Source organism: Mus caroli, chromosome 12, assembly GCF_900094665.2.
Source record: "Mus caroli chromosome 12, CAROLI_EIJ_v1.1, whole genome shotgun sequence".
NCBI classification, from domain to species: Eukaryota; Metazoa; Chordata; class Mammalia; order Rodentia; family Muridae; genus Mus; species Mus caroli.
The window spans coordinates 66,900,416-66,917,838 of NC_034581.1; the positions used below are offsets into that span (position 1 = coordinate 66,900,416).

General features: G+C 44.9%; 1 protein-coding gene across 1 annotated transcript in view; it reads right to left on the reverse strand.

The window, feature by feature from the left end:
• The window catches only part of Rtn1 (reticulon 1), a 190,591-nt gene that overhangs the window by 76,206 nt on the left and 96,962 nt on the right, over positions 1–17,423 (reverse strand). The window contains exons 2-3 of the mRNA XM_029484872.1: positions 12,137–12,910; positions 7,672–8,433 (exon numbers count right to left, since the gene is read on the reverse strand). Of these exons, the coding sequence (XP_029340732.1) occupies positions 7,672–8,433; positions 12,137–12,910 (1,536 nt within the window). The remainder of the gene's footprint in view (positions 1–7,671; positions 8,434–12,136; positions 12,911–17,423) is intronic.

Genomic DNA, 17,423 nt, shown 5'->3' on the forward strand with positions numbered 1-17,423 from the left:
TTGAGTTCTTTGTATATATTGGATATTAGCCCTCTATCGGATGTAGGATTGGTAAAGATCCTTTCCCAATCTGTTGGTGGCCTTTTTGTCTTATTGGCAGTGTCCTTTGCCTTACAGAAGCTTTGTAATTTTTGAGCCCATTTGTCAATTCTTGATCTTACAGCACAAACCATTGGTGCTCTGTTCAGAAATTTTTCCCCTGTGCCCATGTACTCAAGGTTTTTCCCCACTTTCTCCTCTATAAGTTTCAGTGTATCTGGTTTTATGTGGAGCTAAAGCCATCCAGTGGAAAAAAGACAGCGTTTTCAACAAATGGTGCTGGCTCAACTCACAGTTAGCATGTAGAAAAATGCAAATTGATCCATTCTTATCTCCTTGTACAAAGCTCAAGTCCAAGTGGATCAAGGATGTTTTCAAGAGACTGAACTTTTAAAGTGTTTGAAAATTTAAAGACTATGAGACTTTTAAAAGTTGGAATGTTTTCAATTTCAATACTGATATTAATATGAGATCTTGTGACTGAAGAAGAAAGAAAAGGTTATAAGTGACTAAGTGATGTGTTTGTGTGTTAAGTTGACATGGGGCCAATTGTGCTAATTGTGTTTTGTCAGCTTGACACAAACCTAGGCACATCTGCAAAGAGGGAATCTTCATTGAGAAATTCCTCCATAAGACTTGATTAATGATTGATGTGGGAGGACCCAGTGCATTGTGGGCAGTGGCAACACAGGGCTGGTTGTCCTGGATGATACAAGGAAGCAGGTTGAACAAGCCATGAAGAGCAGGTCACATCAGCAGCAGTTCCCCACTGTCTGGGCTTCAGGGCCTGCCTCCAGGTGCCTGTCGTCTTCAGTTCCTGCCCCGAAACTTCCCTCAGCAAGGAACTAGGGCCCTGAGGATTGCAGGCTAAAACAAACCCATTTTCTCCCCAAGTTGCTTTTGGTCATAGAGATTTATTTGTTTGTTTGTTTGTTACAGCAATAGACACCCTGAGACATTGTTAAGTATAATTTTTATTTATATCTGAAATGTAGCTATTTTGGAGCCTGGTAATTTCCTGGCCCTACACAAGCTTGTATAAAACTGTTTAAAGAGACAACTTGGCTATCCATAATCCTTCATGATGTGCCACATTTAAACTCCAAAGGGCCTAATATGACCCTTCTCCTAGCTCCAGTGTGAGCCACCTAAATATCAAAGTCAACTAAATGCAATACCTGCCCCACCCCCAGATCTTTGCCCTAAAAAGATATTAGTAGTAACACCCATGGGTAGTTTTCCAATAGTGAACACCACACACACACACACACACACACACACACACACAAGGGTCAGATGGCTACAGTAGTAACATCTAACTTTAGAGGCATTTCTTCTCCCATATAACTCCGTTTGCATCTGTAATCGCTGTGTTAGCAAACACATGCACAATGAGTCCAATGCATCAACCTCTCAACCCACTCCAACTCAATGAGCTCCAATCCACTCATTCCCCTTCCTGTCCATTGCTTTCTTCCTCTCATCTACTACTGTTTTGCTCTGGCAACAGCTTCCCAATTACCTTCTGTCTTCCAACTTGTCTTTTCCCCAAACCTTCCTCCCTAATATCACCAATATGTAAAAGGCTAAGAAAGTCATGTCGTTTCCTAGTTTGAAACTCTTTTCATGTCTGCTGAGAATGTTTGGGAAAGACCCGACTCTGCACATGATATGAGCCAGTCAACTGACTCCTTTTCTGAACACTTCCTTTGCCTACACATCCTGCTATATCAATTCTTCTTCGTTTCTAGACTATGCCTAGAACTTTTCTACCTTTGGCCTTTGTACTTTCTGCTACCTAAAACTGTCTTTAATCAGCTCTTGCCATAATCCACTCTCCTGTTGCTTCATCTCTATAACTTTCTTTGACTTCCATATCAATCACTAAACGCCACCGTGACCAGGCAGGTCTCTCACAAAACTCTGAGGAGTATTTCCTTTTCTAGGTCTGCTCTTCTCAGACCTTAACCCAAAGCCTACAAAGGATCTGTTCACAGCTGCCTTGGTTATTGCTAAACAGGTTGTGTTACACACATCATGTGCCATATTGCTTGAATCAAAGGAAGGATGAATAAAATGGCGGTCTTCCTTTGAAATGGCTAGCATATCTTTGAGTGAAATGTATGCTGTCTGAATTTCAAGAGTGTTTTGTGTGGTGACAAAGATGAGATTTAGAAGTGTAGAGACTGCACCTATGGTGTCTCTTGATTTTAGCTTTTGCTTTCCAATTTGTCTTAGTCAGGGTTTCTATTCCTGCACAAACATCATGACCAAAAAGCAAGTTGGGGAGGAAAGGGTTTATTGAGCTTACACTTCCATACTGCTGTTCATCACCAGAGGAAGTCAGGACTGGAACTCAAGCAGGTCAGAAAGCAGGAGCTGATGCAGAGGCCATGGAGGGATGTTCTTTACTGGCTTGCCTCCCTGGCTTGCTCAGCCTGCTCTCTTATAGAACCCAAGACTACCAGCCCAGNGATGGTCCCACCCACAAGGGGCCTTTCCCCCTTGATCACTAATTGAGAAAATGCCTTACAGTTGGATCTCATGGAGGCATTTCCTCAACTGAAGNTCCTTTCTCTGTGATAACTCCAGCTATGTCAAGTTGACACAAAAATAGCCAGTACAATTGAAAGCAAAATCTAAAATCAAGAGAAATTTTGAAGGGAAGCAAGCCAAATTCCAAAGGGGTAGGGAAAACCCCTGGAGGCTTTTTTTGACTCTGAAAATTAGAAGTATGTCCTCTTAGCCCTGTAACTGAAGATAATTTCTAACAGGGACAAAGGGCTTGGGTAGAGTCATTATTTATTGGGAGAACCAAAATGTTTGCTATCTGTGAACTATTCCATGGACAGGTTCCAGGCTGACTCGGATCCATCTTAGTAGCTGGTTCATTCCCTTTCCATGCCCAGACAAAATTTACTAATGAGTTGGTTATATATTAAGATTTGACAGCGAGATATTACAGCATATAAGAACCATGCCCTGAGGAAGAAGTGTCAAGACTGTCCTATAAATAACAAATGTCAGAGGCTTCCACAATCTGGAACAATTTTATTCATGGCCGAGAAGGACATCTCCCCCAGTCCCCTGGAGCCAATGTTTTAAAAATATCGATCCACGTGCAATTTGAGCAACTTTAACCTTGTGTCTACTTTATGAAGAAAAGCCAACAAATGGAAGCCAACAGATAGAGATGGCAACTTGACAATCTCATTCTAGGGATACTCAGAGGAGGGCATCTTTCATCACTGGGAAAAGCCACATGAAATTAGCTTAGATGCTCCAAATGACCTAAGTTGGGAAGTCTGATGTGTCTTAAGTATTTGTACGGTTGCAATGAGCATCAAGATCCTTGACTTGATTGGATCTGGCTGAATGGACTAAGAGACACTCCTTCTGAGTGGGCCTGTGAGAACCTTTCCAGGAAAGACTGAGTTAGGAAAACTCCTTATAAGAGAGAGCAGCATCTTCCAGCGGCAACCTAGACAGGAAGAAGCCCAAGGACGAGCAAGGCTTCTTGCTGTGAGTATGTTTGTCCTGTCTATGTTACTATCCTCAGAATCCAGCTTCTTTAGCCTTCCCATGTAGACTGAAGGCTAGCAGCTGACTAGGAAGCCTCCATACGTCCAGTGCCAGATCGGGACTTACTGAGGTATCTCTTGACCTCCTCAGTGTGTACACAGCCATTGTGAGGCCACTCAGTGCCTAGACTGTGAGTCACTCTCCCCCTCTGGAGAACCCTGGCCGATACACTGGCTCACACTGACACAAGAGCCAGGCTACATCAGGCAATTAATTGCTGCTCCGTCTTGATGAAAACTGACAGGAAGCAGCCGCTGTAGCAGCAGAGTGTCAGGCCTCCGGCTGATGCTGAAATTTCTATTGTGAAAGGAAGAGATTTTCCAAGAATCTCTAGGGCCAGATTTATTAATGCAATCCTACAGAAGCAGCTAAGTATGGTGACTTAGTTAGTTTTAGAATTACCAGAAGAAGCATAAATGGGTCATACTGACCTTGGTTTCTCTCCCAAATACTGTGGGACAGACACAATTTATTGTGTGACACTGAAAAGTGACAACAAAGGCAGGTAAATCTTGGTAAATAAAATGCACCTTCACAAGTATCCAATATACATTTTATAATACACACACACACACACACACACAAAAGTGCCTACAGTAGGATTTCAGAGGGATGAAAACTTTATAGTACAAAAGTGTATGGCTATTTGAGACAGCAAGAGTTATTATCAGACTGCCTTCATAATACCTTCTTTTTGGCAGGGCTAAATAGAAACCAGGGCCTTACAAATGTTAGATAAGCTCTCTACCACTGAGCTACAAACCCAGCCCTAAGTCAGTGTTTCAGATGTGAGAGTTATAACCATGAAGGATGAGTAGAACGTACATAACATCGCTTCATTTGCTCCAGAATGAAAAAGAAGAAGCAGAAGGAAAGGAGAGATTCAGACAAATAACATGGATGAAATGAATTCAGGAAGTCCTGCCAGTTATCCAGTCACAGTGCAGAAACAAACTTGGAGCTCAAAAGAGATGTCTTCAAACTGGGGATTTACCATATAAAACCCATTAGCTAAAAGCCCACAGGGGAGGTTAGCCTGGGACCCAGGACCTGAAGGAGGAAAAAAGGTGAGGAGAGAACTCTGGAACACTTCCAGGGCAACTGGAAAAGGGCAAAAAAGGTGGGGAAAGAGGGTGACAGGGAAGAGCCAGGAAGGAGAAACATCAGTGCAATAAGAAGAGAAAAACCCTGAGGAGGGGTGACGGAGCACTTGAGAGTCCTTCACCTAACTCTTCAGTGAGATGGCATAAAGCTGGGACCTGTGAGCTCAGATGTGGAAGCGTGACACAGACTTACACATTCAGAGTCTGCCTGGATTACAGAGTTGATTTAACCCCAACCTGAGCAACTTGGTGAGACCTTGCCTCAGAAAAAAAATAGTAAAAGTAATTAAATTTTACAAAAATAATATACACAATATTACATTATTCTTACAATAAAAAAATCCATGCAAAATTATTCATTACTTTCTTAACCAGTATTTTACTTCTTATAACTTAATTTTTTAAGTGTATGTATATGTGTGTGTCTGGGGTGTGGGGTATGTGTTTGTGTATGTATGTATGTGTGTGTGTGTGCATGTATATGCATGTGACTGCACTGCCCTTGGAGGCAAGAAGAGGGCTATAGATTCCCTTGGAGCTGGAGATACAGGGGCTTGAAAGCCACCCAACCTAAGTGCTGGAAACTGAGCGACAAACGCTCTTATCAGCTGCACCATCTTTCTAGTCCCTTAACCAGTATTATTTTCCTTCCTTCCTTCCTTCCTTCCTTCCTTCCTTCCTTCCTTCCTTCCTTCCTTCCTTCCTTCCTTCCTTTTTCTCCCTCTCTATCTTTCTCTCTCTCTCTTCCTTCCTTGCTTGCTTGCTTTTAATTGAAACTATTTTTTCCATACAGTGCTTTAAAGATAGATCAGGACTACACTGTTATATTTCCCGAGAGGACAAGAAAACTTAGATGGAAAAGGGGCAGTGGGTCTGACAAGCGGAGAGCCACTGTGACTTGCAGTAGAACAGGCTTAGGTGGGGCTGTGACAGCTGACTGCCATAGCCTAGCCCTCACCTAGCCCGATGAGTCAGATTTGCTGTTAAATGATTAATTGAGGACTTTTAAAATTAGTCTTTTCATTTGCACATTCCTGAGAGTTGAGATAACCTTTCAGAAATGAAAATGAATCTCCCCCTTCAGAGTCTGAGGGCATAACTGGCTGTTCTAGAGGTGCGGAGGATGAGAACGCAGAGCACAGGAGGGAAATGAGACACAAAGAAAAATATTTTCTCTCCAGCTCTATAGCTGTAGAGGGCTCTGAAGGGTAAGAAAGCTCAAAATCACAGACCTGGGACCAGTAAACCTGTCTCATACCATGGTGCCATCGGAAGGCTGAGTCTTATTCTAAATGTTTCCAAGTCCTGAGAAGTAGAGCCGGCGCCTGTAAGGCTAGTCCAATGCCTGCGACGCATAAACCCAAATACATCTGCTACTGATGCTTCACTGGACACAAGCTGACTTGACCTCACAGTTAAGAGCAGTCAAGCTTTCCTTAAGCAGCAACCTGCTGGCCAGCCAAAGTGATTAAGATCAGCTAGGGGGCAGTTTCGCAGCAGCAAGCTTTCTCTGCTGAAATGGAGCTGCACAGAGAGGAGGGAACCTCAAAGCTCCAACAGCCCTCTGCTGTTGAGCCATCCGCTGGGGCCTCCGGGCCTTGGCTTTCCCAGCATAGAGAGCAGCTGAGCAGTGGATTTCAGTGGGAGAGTAGATTTCAAAGGACACCTCAGGGCAGGAGCGAGCAGAGGTTATTCACCCTGGGGCCCCTCAATCTTTTGAAAAGACTTCTACTACCTCTTCTCCAGTATCTAAACTTAGCAACAGACAGTCTAAGCCTTATGGGGTGAGATCTGAACGATATCAAATTGGTCATAAAAGGTGTACGCTCCAGCTCTTGCTCGCTCCAGCCCTTGCTCGCGTCCAGAGCTCTGGCTTTTTAGGTCTTCAGCAGATGTCTGCTAACCCCAGCTGTGGAGCTTGTCTCTCCGATTTGGGAAGGAAAGGGGCCTGCCTGTTATATGTTACATGGCAGCAGGAATGTAGCTTAACCATTTCAGGCTCAGGAGGCTAAAGCTGTTCAGGTCGGCACAGCTCCTGCATGCCACGGGGCTCTTCCCCATCCCAGTCAGAGTGGTCGAAAAATAATCTAAATTAGTTTCAAAGGTTGCCAAGCAAATATGCATTCTTACTCTTAAATTTGACTTCAAATACCCTCCCAGGGCCCTAGAGCAAAGGTGCGCTCCGAGAGTAAGCAGCACCTGCCTCATCTGGCCATCTGGTTCTTTTTCCTCTGAAATCCATGAAGAATCCGCAACCAAGTGTGTTGGGCAACTTGAGATACTGGGGAAAAATATCTCCTTTATACCCACGGATTCTAGATGACAAAATACTGAGTTCTTTCATTTGAAGACTTTCTCTGAGGGAGAAGCTAATGACTAAAGTAAAATAGTTCTAAATTATAAGCAACTTTAAAAACCATTGAGTCATATTAGGTACCACTGGAGGACAGAAGAAACTGTGTGAGCAGTTTTGGTGGCTGTCTTTTCCGATTATCTAGATCTCAAAAACCAAAACTCTCTTTCCTTGGGTATGAGAAAGGATGCAGCTGGTCTACACACGGCCCATTTAGGCAAAACTGAGCTAAAAGTGGGTTTAGGCATGAAGGGACTTAGCCATCTCCCATCTTTAAGTAGGAAGACACTGGCAACAAGTCTGGACACTTCCAAGCAAAGCTTCACTTGTCCACAGAGGTAGCCGGCCCTGGAGTGGAAGGAAGGATGGGGTCACCGACTACAGTCCTGGGGAGCACACAGAACCCTTTGTGATTAAGGCATGGGAAGAGAAAAGATGCTTAACTCACAGGGAAACAGACCGCAGTGGCAATGGGCCACTGGCCCCAGACACACATCATGGTGACCGTTCAGCTTCCTGGGGCATACCTCAGGGCACCCAGGAAGGACTCTGGCAAGACGACCCTACTTGAACCAGAAAAGCTGTCCCCTTTACCTTTTTGCTTGTTGAAGAAAGGCAGAGGGGGCATGAGGCCAGAACCAAGTGGTCCAGGAATTTCAGTGGCCGCGGGACTTTGACTGGAACTCACAGCTTCCTCTTCAGGCTTCTGCTGCTGTGATACGGGCGGCTCCGGGACCGAGGCTCCATCGCCAGACGACGGCTCTGGGCGGGATTGGAGGGCCGCAGCAGGGGCAAAGCTGAGCATTGGGTCGGGCTCCACAGGGCCTTGGTGGCTGGGCGCTCGTTCTTCGGTGGCCCGAGAGCCTGTCTCCTCGCGGATGGCGTCCAGGGCACCCGGTTTCATCGGGGGCGAGTCCTGCTCGCGCTTGGGGCTCTCCTCCGAGGCTGAGGAGGCATCACAGGACTCGATGATGAGCTCGCTGTCCAGCTCAGCCTCGCGCTCCTCCCGCAGGATGCTGTACTGGATGGATGGAGAGGCAGGAGAGGGGGGCGGGCCCGACACATGACCGAAGCTCACATAGCCAGAAGGCAGGGCATCCTCAGAGGCCATGGGGTCCTCTGACACCAGCTCAATTTCTGAGTCTCCGGACTCCGCACTGCTGGCCTCCTGGTCGAGGGGACTGGGGATGGTGGGCAGCCCAGACCTGGTCTTGGCTTTGGGTTTGTCAGCCACCTGGCCCACTGGCCTTGGACTCTCGGTGGTTTCATATGATAACCCCTTTGCTTCTTTAATGGCAGCAATCAACTCATCCTCGGAGACGCTGCCTTTCCCCTGGGACTCTGCAGCAGATGGTTCTGTCCTCCCACAGAGCGAAGGAGAGCCAGAGAGGCACACACACGGACAGACAGATGGACACAGAGAAAAGAAATAAAACAAAATTCCATTAGGGGAGATGTTTTGTCGTTGCTTGAGAAACACACATCTCATTAGTACAGAAATAGTCTGTTTCCAGGGCTTTGCTGGAAAGACAAGCCACCTAAACTAAGGCTAATTACTGTTGTGGCCCAATTAATTTACATACCTATCCATCTTAATCTAGCTGTTTTAAAAAAATGACCCTGTCATTTCTTAGCAACAGAATCTTGGCTGTTCTGTCTGTTTTGGTGCACCAAAGATTCTAGAAGTCATTTTAATTTCTGATTCATTCCCTCGAGGGAGTTTCTCAGCTACACAGATTTCATCAGATAATCAAATGGATACATATTCCTAATTGAGTCCACCAACATCAAGAAATCTGAAAGTTATCCTTTCCCCATGCCCAGGGTCTCTGTTAATAAGAGGAGATGGACTTTGGCTAGACTTCTGAGCTTTACATTTCTCATGAGAATGTTTTTATTTTTAAAGCCTAAAATTCAAAGGTTTTGCCATTTTTGCTTCCCTCCCCACCCCCACAAGAGGATTATCAGCCGTGCCACCTCATGGGACTGCAGCTGTAGCAGCCCACTGCTGTACTTTGCTAACCCCATCTTGAGAAGACATCAACTCAGAGTCACCCCGTCCCCAGGGCAAGTGTCTGCCTTCTGCCTGATGTTCCTCCAGATGGCCTGGAGGCCACACTGGCAACCCTGTTGAGCTTGGCTGTTAAAATCACCATGGCAACAGGGTTCAGGAGTTTGGTACTGTTTTGTTATAGAGCAGGCAGGGCCTTTCTTCCAGGTACCTTAGACATCCATCTCTGGACCTTATGTGGCAAGAACTGAGCATCCAAAGTTTCCTACAGAATATTAGGATCACTATGGGGTTCTAGGGAGGCAAAATGATCATATTATATTGTTCATGGTTGCATCATCTGTGGCTCTAGGGTTCTGAGAGGACCAGATAACGTATTTTAGAGTTTTAAAATTCTCTACAAAGCAGGACCAACTTTACCCTACACATCATAAGCAGGGTCAAAAGTTTAAATGGCAAGGGGTCACATCACACAGCAGTATGTATAACAAGTGCATGGGGTGTCCTAGCGAGTGCCAGGAGGGAGAAGCAGAGTAGGGTAAGGGAATCAGTTGTTCTGGACAGGGTGGGATGAGGCTTCTGCTTTAAACAGATGAGGCTTCCGTAAGAGGCGTAGATTTAACCCTTTGTTTCCCAAGGAAAAGTGTGCCAAGCAGTGCGAAAGCCTGAAGATGGGAGTCACAATGATCTATCACTACCCAAAGGAGGCCATGATGTCTGGAAGGACTTATAAACACGGGAGTATGGTAGAAGTGGAGACAGTGTGGGTGTGTCAGAGCTCAGGAGATTTTTATCTCGTAGAAAGAGTGATCACTGGAGTAGAGAAATGTTTGAAGCGTCTTAAAACAACTGTTTCTCCTGAATCCAAGTAACATTACGTGGACTGAGGAGTTTATACTTAGGGATATATATGTATAGATATATATGCACGCATTAAGAATTAGTGGGAAAGGTCATGAATTTGAAGTGGAGCAGGACGGGGCACTGGGGAGACTTTGGAGGGATGAAAGGGACGGGAGAAGTATAACTATTATAATCTTAAAAATATAACTTAAAACGCAAAACAGCTGCTTCATTCTCTCAAACCTTTTGACAATTGTTACTGTACCACCTCAAACTGCTTTCGTCATGGCTCACTCTCTTTAGTAAGCCATGTGCTTAAGCCCTTGCTATGATTCCAGACAAAGTAGTAGTGTAAAGGCTACATGAAGTTACTTCCACGTGGTGGGCTAAGGATGAGAAGGAGGGAGGGGAGGACCAAGGGTGCCAATGGGGACATGATCTATGGCACCATTCTGAAGAGTGGATTCTTCAGAGGACAGTACTGGCACCAGCACAGCTCTACATGCGAGCATCCATTGGGTGACAGGCACTTTACGTATGGCGCTTACAACCTGTTGCAATGGTTTGAGCAACCATGTTACATGTTACAATATCGGTCCACTAGAGCTTCTCCCACCCCACCCCCTGGCAACTTTGTTCCAGTCCTACCATTTTCTATGTATTATGTACATTGTCCAGGATCCCTTCCACCCTGGTTCAGTCAATAGGAAAGGCTGAAGGAAGGAGATGCTGCGGTATTGTTCATAACTCCCTGTGTCTTTTAAAGTTCTACCTCTTCACAGGTTTCTGAATCACCTCCTCCTACTCTGCTGGTCCAGAGAGAGCAATGTCTCCCTAGCACGAAGGTCTTGCTGTTGTCTCTTGGTTCCCTTACACAGCACAGTCTCAGTCTCTCATGTTGCAGCCTCTGAGTTGATTGCTGGTGTCCTGGCAGAAATGACTTGCCTTGAATCTAAATGTGTGACTTTCTGTTTCAAATGCCTTTGCTGTTTCATGTGCCCCATGCTTTCCCTGTTTTAAGGACTGAGATGGGACCGGTCATCGTTTGGAAATGAAGAGAGGAAATGTGATTGGGTAATCATATGCAAAAGGATGAAGCCAGAACCCTCCTTCATGCTACATGAAAACCTTACTTCAGATGAAACGGTGACCTAAATAAGAGGTGGGAACAACCCCAGTATCCCTCAACTAATAAGTGGATAAATTAAGTGTGATATGGCCTTATAGTGGAATATTCTTTGGCCATAAAAAGGAAGGAGACAGAGAAATACAGGGGCATGAGAAAGCAGACCTCAAGTTACTGTGCTAAGTGAAGTACACCTTGGTGAGCTGCATTATTATAATATTACATTTATATAAAAGTTTAGAATAAGCAAATGCATAAAGAATGTGGATTGATGGTTTCAGAGAATGGGAGAACATCAATCGCTGCATGATGATGCAGGGCGGCTTCTCACTGGAACCCAGAGTTCGCTGACTCGGGTAGTATAGCTAGAGTATTCTGATAATTCCCTGTCCCTGTCCCTCAAGCACTGTGACTACAGTGCTACAGGGCTGACATGCCCTCTCAGCCAGCATTTATGTGGATGGGAGGGCTCAGAACTTTGGTCTTCACTGAGCCATCTCCCCAGCCCTCTTTCACCACAGTTCACATCTGAGCTGTACAGCTCAAGGTTGCCTCCAGAAATCCCAAGTCAGTAGGAGAAGGTCTGGGTGGAGCTCCGACACCTGCCTTCTGTAACTCAGCGTGCGACTCTAACAACTAGGATTGTTCTTCCAGATTGGCTGGTAGATTTAGCAAGTAAAAAACAGGCCATTGCCCTCAGTTGCCTCCCAGAATGTAAGGGCTATTGCTGCAGATAGCACATACTTCTGACCAGGAACTAGAGGAATTGGAAGTGACCCAGGAGCTGCCTCATAGTACCCAAAGGCGTTATGTAACCCGACAAGGGACAAAAGCGATCAATAGTTCTCCATAGCTTTAAGGCTACAAACCACAACAATGACCAGCACAGCAAAATGCCCTCATGGGTACAATAGTGCTACTTATGTCTTGGATGTAACCAAAAGCTATCTAATCGAACTTAAGGTCTGCTTAGGAGAAGGGAATATATATGCCTGAAAGCCCAGCCAACTAACTGCTTTGGAACTTCAGCCCTCCGCAGGCTGGTGTTTCCCAAAGTGAAGAATTACCAATGTCTCTACCTGTTCCAGAAGATGGAGGCGTGACAGATCCTGGGCTGTCATCTTCAGGCTCTGAGACAGTGACAGTGGGCACGGTGTCAGGACTTGGCTTCAGACACAGGTCTTGCTTCTCGGGGATTGTCTCTTGTGTGGCAGTCATAAAAGGAGGTTCGATCTCCGTCAGTGTGATCTTGACAGGGGCAGTGACCAGAGACACCCTGGGTTGCTCATCAGAGAGCTCACCTATGTAAGGAGCAAAGGTAGATTCTTCGAATAAGTGGTCCTTGATGAGTTTCCCCTCCACAGGAGCTGGCTGGTTTGATGCTCCAACCCCTTCTGCTTTTGTGGAGACTTCAGTGTCCTTGTCTTTAAAGTCCAAGTCTTTATCTTCTAGCCCAGGGTGTTGCTCCTCCTGGCCTTTTGCCTCCTGTGGCCTGGTTATGTCAATGTATTTATAGGCTTCTGCCTTCATCTGGTCTAGGGGGTCAGCTAGGATCTTGTTCACCTCAGTAGACTCAGCAGGGGTCATCTCTATTCCAGAATCAGAACTCAATAAGCCCTGTGGCTCCATCCCAGGCACTTCTGGTAACGAGGGTCCGGGGGTTTCCAGCTCCTCAGGGCTCTCGGAAGTGGTGATATGACCATTTTCCTTCTGAAGAATTCCAGTAAAGTATGCAGAGTCCTCCCGAGGTGGATAGCATACGTCAGAAATCAGGGACGTGTAACATGCCCCTTCCCCATCTTTTAGTGTTGAAGAGGGAGAGTGGTCGAGGGCATCGGGAACAGCTGCCATACCTGTCAATCAAAATAATAGCAGACCATGAGTAAGCTCCTGGCTGGAGGTTTCTCTCCTGCCTAATCTACCAGATATCCCTCACTGAGAAAATACAGCACTCTTTCTCAAGACACTGGAACATCAGCATGCTAATTTTCCTTGTCTACCGGATGGTCTACATCTCAGGTATTTTCCAGGCAACAGACACCAGCAGTTCACTGTATTTCAACAACTGGTTCCTTAATATGCTCTAACTTCATTGACTTGATTTTGGAAGTGACTGTGGGTCTGTAAAATGATCAGTGGTGTAGACAGCTGAGAAGGACTTGCTTGTGGAGGCTAACACATCTGTGCGTCAAAGGGGCTCAAGGGCCTGTCCTTGTACTCAGGGTCCTGCTGGTTTCAGATTAAGCCCATCCATTGTCTACAGGGAAAGGTACTCCTCATCCTGAAGTGTCCTTATCTCAACAGCCTGCTTCTGCATTTCCCCAGGTCCCCCTCAGGGTCTGCTTCCAGTGAGCTCATTAGCCTCTGCGAACACCAAAGCATTATACTGAGTATTCCTTCTATCCACTGGTGCGCAGGGGAAAACAAGTTGGTAGATTTGACTTTACAGACTGTTTCCCTTGGGTCTTTCTTCCTGCCCCAAGGCACTGATTACTAGAAGAAGTCAGTGAGGTGGCCCAGCAAGTAAAGTCACTTGCCACCAAGCTCGATGACCCGAATTCCATCTTCAGGAGCCAGACAGTGAAAGAAGAGAACAACCTCCCACAAGTTGTCCTCTGAGGTCCACAACAATGTATAACTCCCAATGCAATAAAATTGAACTGTTTATTATTAATTATTATTACTAGTATTATTAGCATTATTATTGGCATTAGTATTATTACTATTATTACTATTATTATTTAGAGGAGGGGGAAAAGTTTCTACATCTTGCTGCAAAACACTGCAAATAGAAAGCAAACAGAGGTCAATAAATACTTACTATATGCCAGGCAATGGTTTGCTGACCTGATTCTTTCTTACAACAGTTTTATATATTAAATCTCAGAGTCTCAATGTCTACACATAAATAAACTACACACCTGTAAACACACACACATACATACACACACACACACAGCATGCACAATATGAAAATCCTGGACACACCGAAAGAATATACCAGACAAAGGTGCCATCTTCTGTGAAAGTGATCATTTGGGAATACCTGTAAAATACCTATACCAACCATGAAAACTAAGTCAGAAACAATTAGTGTTTCACACGGTGAGTGTCTGGCCTGAGCAACAGACGAGATCGACACTAGCGAACTTCCTCAATCGTGGGGCAGGCGGGAGCGAGCTGATGGAGTCAGGGCCTAAAGCACTTCCATAAGAAGCGTGCCAGCCGCTTTCAAGTGCCCACGTCCCAAAAGCTACTCTTAGTTAAAGCATACAATGTTCCAGAAGCTACAGCACACCTCTGGTTGTAGAAAGAACAATGCAATGGCCAACACGGGAAGCACAACACCACAGAGGTTCTGCTCTCACTAAATGACACCCACCTGGGTAGACAGGGAAGGCCAAGCAAGGAAGTGACTGGTGAGGGACTGCAAGGAGAGGCACACTATGCAACATCTCATTTCAAATTTGCATTTTACCATGTCCTCTCTGTGTCTCTCTCTGTGCGTCTCTCTGTCTCTCTGTCTCTCTGTCTCTCTCTCTCTCAACAAGCTTCCCAGAGGCCACAGATTGGCCTGGCCTTGAGATCTCCCAACTTTTGCTGGGAATATTTCAAATTGTGTGAGGACTTTCTTTAGCCTTGGACAGTTTCTGTGTACCTTTAGAGGGGCCTCAGCTCCCTTCCCTTCTTGTCTCTATTTACTTTCCCCACTCCGTTTTCTCTATTGCTCTAATACGAATGCCAAGTCTTACTCTGCTTATCGTCTTTCCAATCCTACCCTTAGTAACTAACTAAGCTCCTCCCCCTCCTACTGATCCCCCTTCCTCTTTCTAGACAGCCCACTATCTACTTTCACATCTGTATTTGTAATGATCCAATGGGGTTCACTGGAATTGCCTGTAGGAGCAATCGTAATTGGAAGACCATTTGCACCACTGCAAATATTACCAACTTGGGGAGCAGAAAGGGGAATAGTCATTGTGAGAATGCCAGCGCTGGTAAAAATTACAAAGCTTTGAAATGTATATAAAGAAAATATCTAATAAAAAAAGGAAAAAAATTACAAAGCTTATTTTAGCCCCCACCCCCGTGCCAACAATCTAACAGTTTTAAATTCCCAAAGACCAAAACTCCCAAAGTCTAAAATTAAAAAAAAAAAAGAAAGAGAACCAATCCAGAGCCCTAAAGAGTTAAAAATGCTGAAACCCTAAACAAATTCCCATGAATTCCCACTGAAAAAGAAATGGTTCTACATGAAGGTTGAGAGAGGAGCGGCTAAGGAGCGCACCAGGCTGTTTCCCACCACACACAGCACAGCTGTGCGTGGATACCTGCTAATGCTTTTTGGTTGTTTTGTTTTGTTTTGTCTTATGACTGAGGAAGTTTCTAGGAAAAAGTAAGTGTGTCTCTCATATCCATCCCACCCACAGAAAATAAATGTAAACATCTTCTCTGAGGAGAGACATGCCCCACCCTGCAAAACCAAAAAACAACAATAGAGATTTGTTGTGATGTAAGGTATCAAAATATCATTGAAAGTTATAATGTAAGCCTGCTGAAGAGAACACTGCTGTGCAATAGCCTATAATCTATGCCTGGAATATGTTTTTTCATGTGTTGAATTTTGTAATTTTTCCAATATTTCAAATTGTCAGCACACATGTTATAACTTGTTATACCACATATTTCCATTTCACATCAGTTCCAACATTATTGGTATAAAGAAACTGTGTTCATATGTATAGAGAGTTCTTTCCTTTTCTAGTTTTCAGAGAAGCTCATTTGTAAGGGTATAATTACATCATTTCAACCTCTCCCCTTCCAAGTCCTCTGCTTCCGTCCATTCAAATTCACCACCTCTTCTTTAATTATTACAAATACATGCATGTGTTATATAATATGCAGAGTACTATATAACACATAAAATATCATGTAAAACACACACCTGAGTGTGTATGTGTGTGTGTATGTGTGTGCAGTTACTGTTGCTAATACGTACATGCTTAGGGATGACTGCTTGGGATAGCCTATCATGGTTTGTCTCCAGAGAAACTGATTCTCTCTCAGCATCCCTTAATTGCATGTAGCCATTGATTTAGGGTTGTGGCCCTGGGAGATTTACCCCATCCACGTTAACATGCCAACTGGCCTTGCCATTGGGTATGCCCTGCTCAGGGGACCACACTGTTCACGGGAACAGTTAGCCTGTGATATGAAGAAGACACTCTCTCATGGCAGATATCCTGCTCCTCGGGCTCTTACATCTTTCTGCTCCTTTTCCATGATATCCCTGAGCCTCACTGACAGGGACTGGGGGTAATGTACCAAATGGGGCTGCACACTCAAGCTCAGTTTTTTTCTCCACTTTGACCACATGGATTTCTATGGATTTCTGCAATGGTTTCCATCTGTGGCAAAAAGGAGTTCCTTTGGTTCGGGGTGAGACCTACACTTACCTGTGGCTTTAAGGATAAGTATTTAGAATGCAGTTAGGAATTATACCAGTGTAAAAAAGTGGCAGTACCATGTTCTCTCCAGCAGGAGCAAACTGCTGGGTTTACAGTACCAGACATGACTTCCTTTCTGTTGAGCAAGCCTCAAGTCCAATTAGACAGCTGTTGGTTACTCTCTGCCCCCATGATATAAATAGCACTATTGCACTCTTGGGAATATCTTGCCATTGTAGTCATTGTTGTGGTTTGAAGGCTCTGGGGGAGAACTATTGATCATCATTCTTCCCTGAGCAGCTTGCATAGCAGTCTTAGATATTATGAGAGCCAGTCCTGAGGGAGGAAGCCTTCAGGTCAGTTCCAATCTGATTTTGCCAGTGTGCTTTGTCCAATGTGTTAGTTCAGTTTTGGGGTCTAAGACTTCAAGTTCTGGGAAGTAAATAAAGCAATTAGCCCATACTATTTGGGGATTCTCCCTCTGTATTGTTCCCCTTCCCTCTGTCCAGTTAGCTTTTTGTCACTATTTTCCAGGTCCCCTTCATAGCACCTGTATCCGAGTGCCCTCTCTAGAGCTCCCAGCCTGCCATCACTCCAGAATCTGTCCTCAACACCTAAAGATTGTTAGCTAAGAATCACAAATAAAGATATGGTTTATTTTGGCTCATGGTTTGAGGGTGCAGTCCATCATGCTGGGGAAGGGCTGGTCACACCGAGTCTATAGTTGTTCATGTGTCTTTTTTTTTTAATTAGGTATTTTCCTCATTTACATTTCCAATTCTATCCAAAAAGTCCCCAATACACTCCCCCCCCAACTCCCCTATCCACCCACTCCCACTTTTTGACCCTGGCATTCCCCTGTACTGGGGCATATAAAGTTTGCAAGTCCAATGGGCCTCTCTTTCCAGTGATGGCCGAC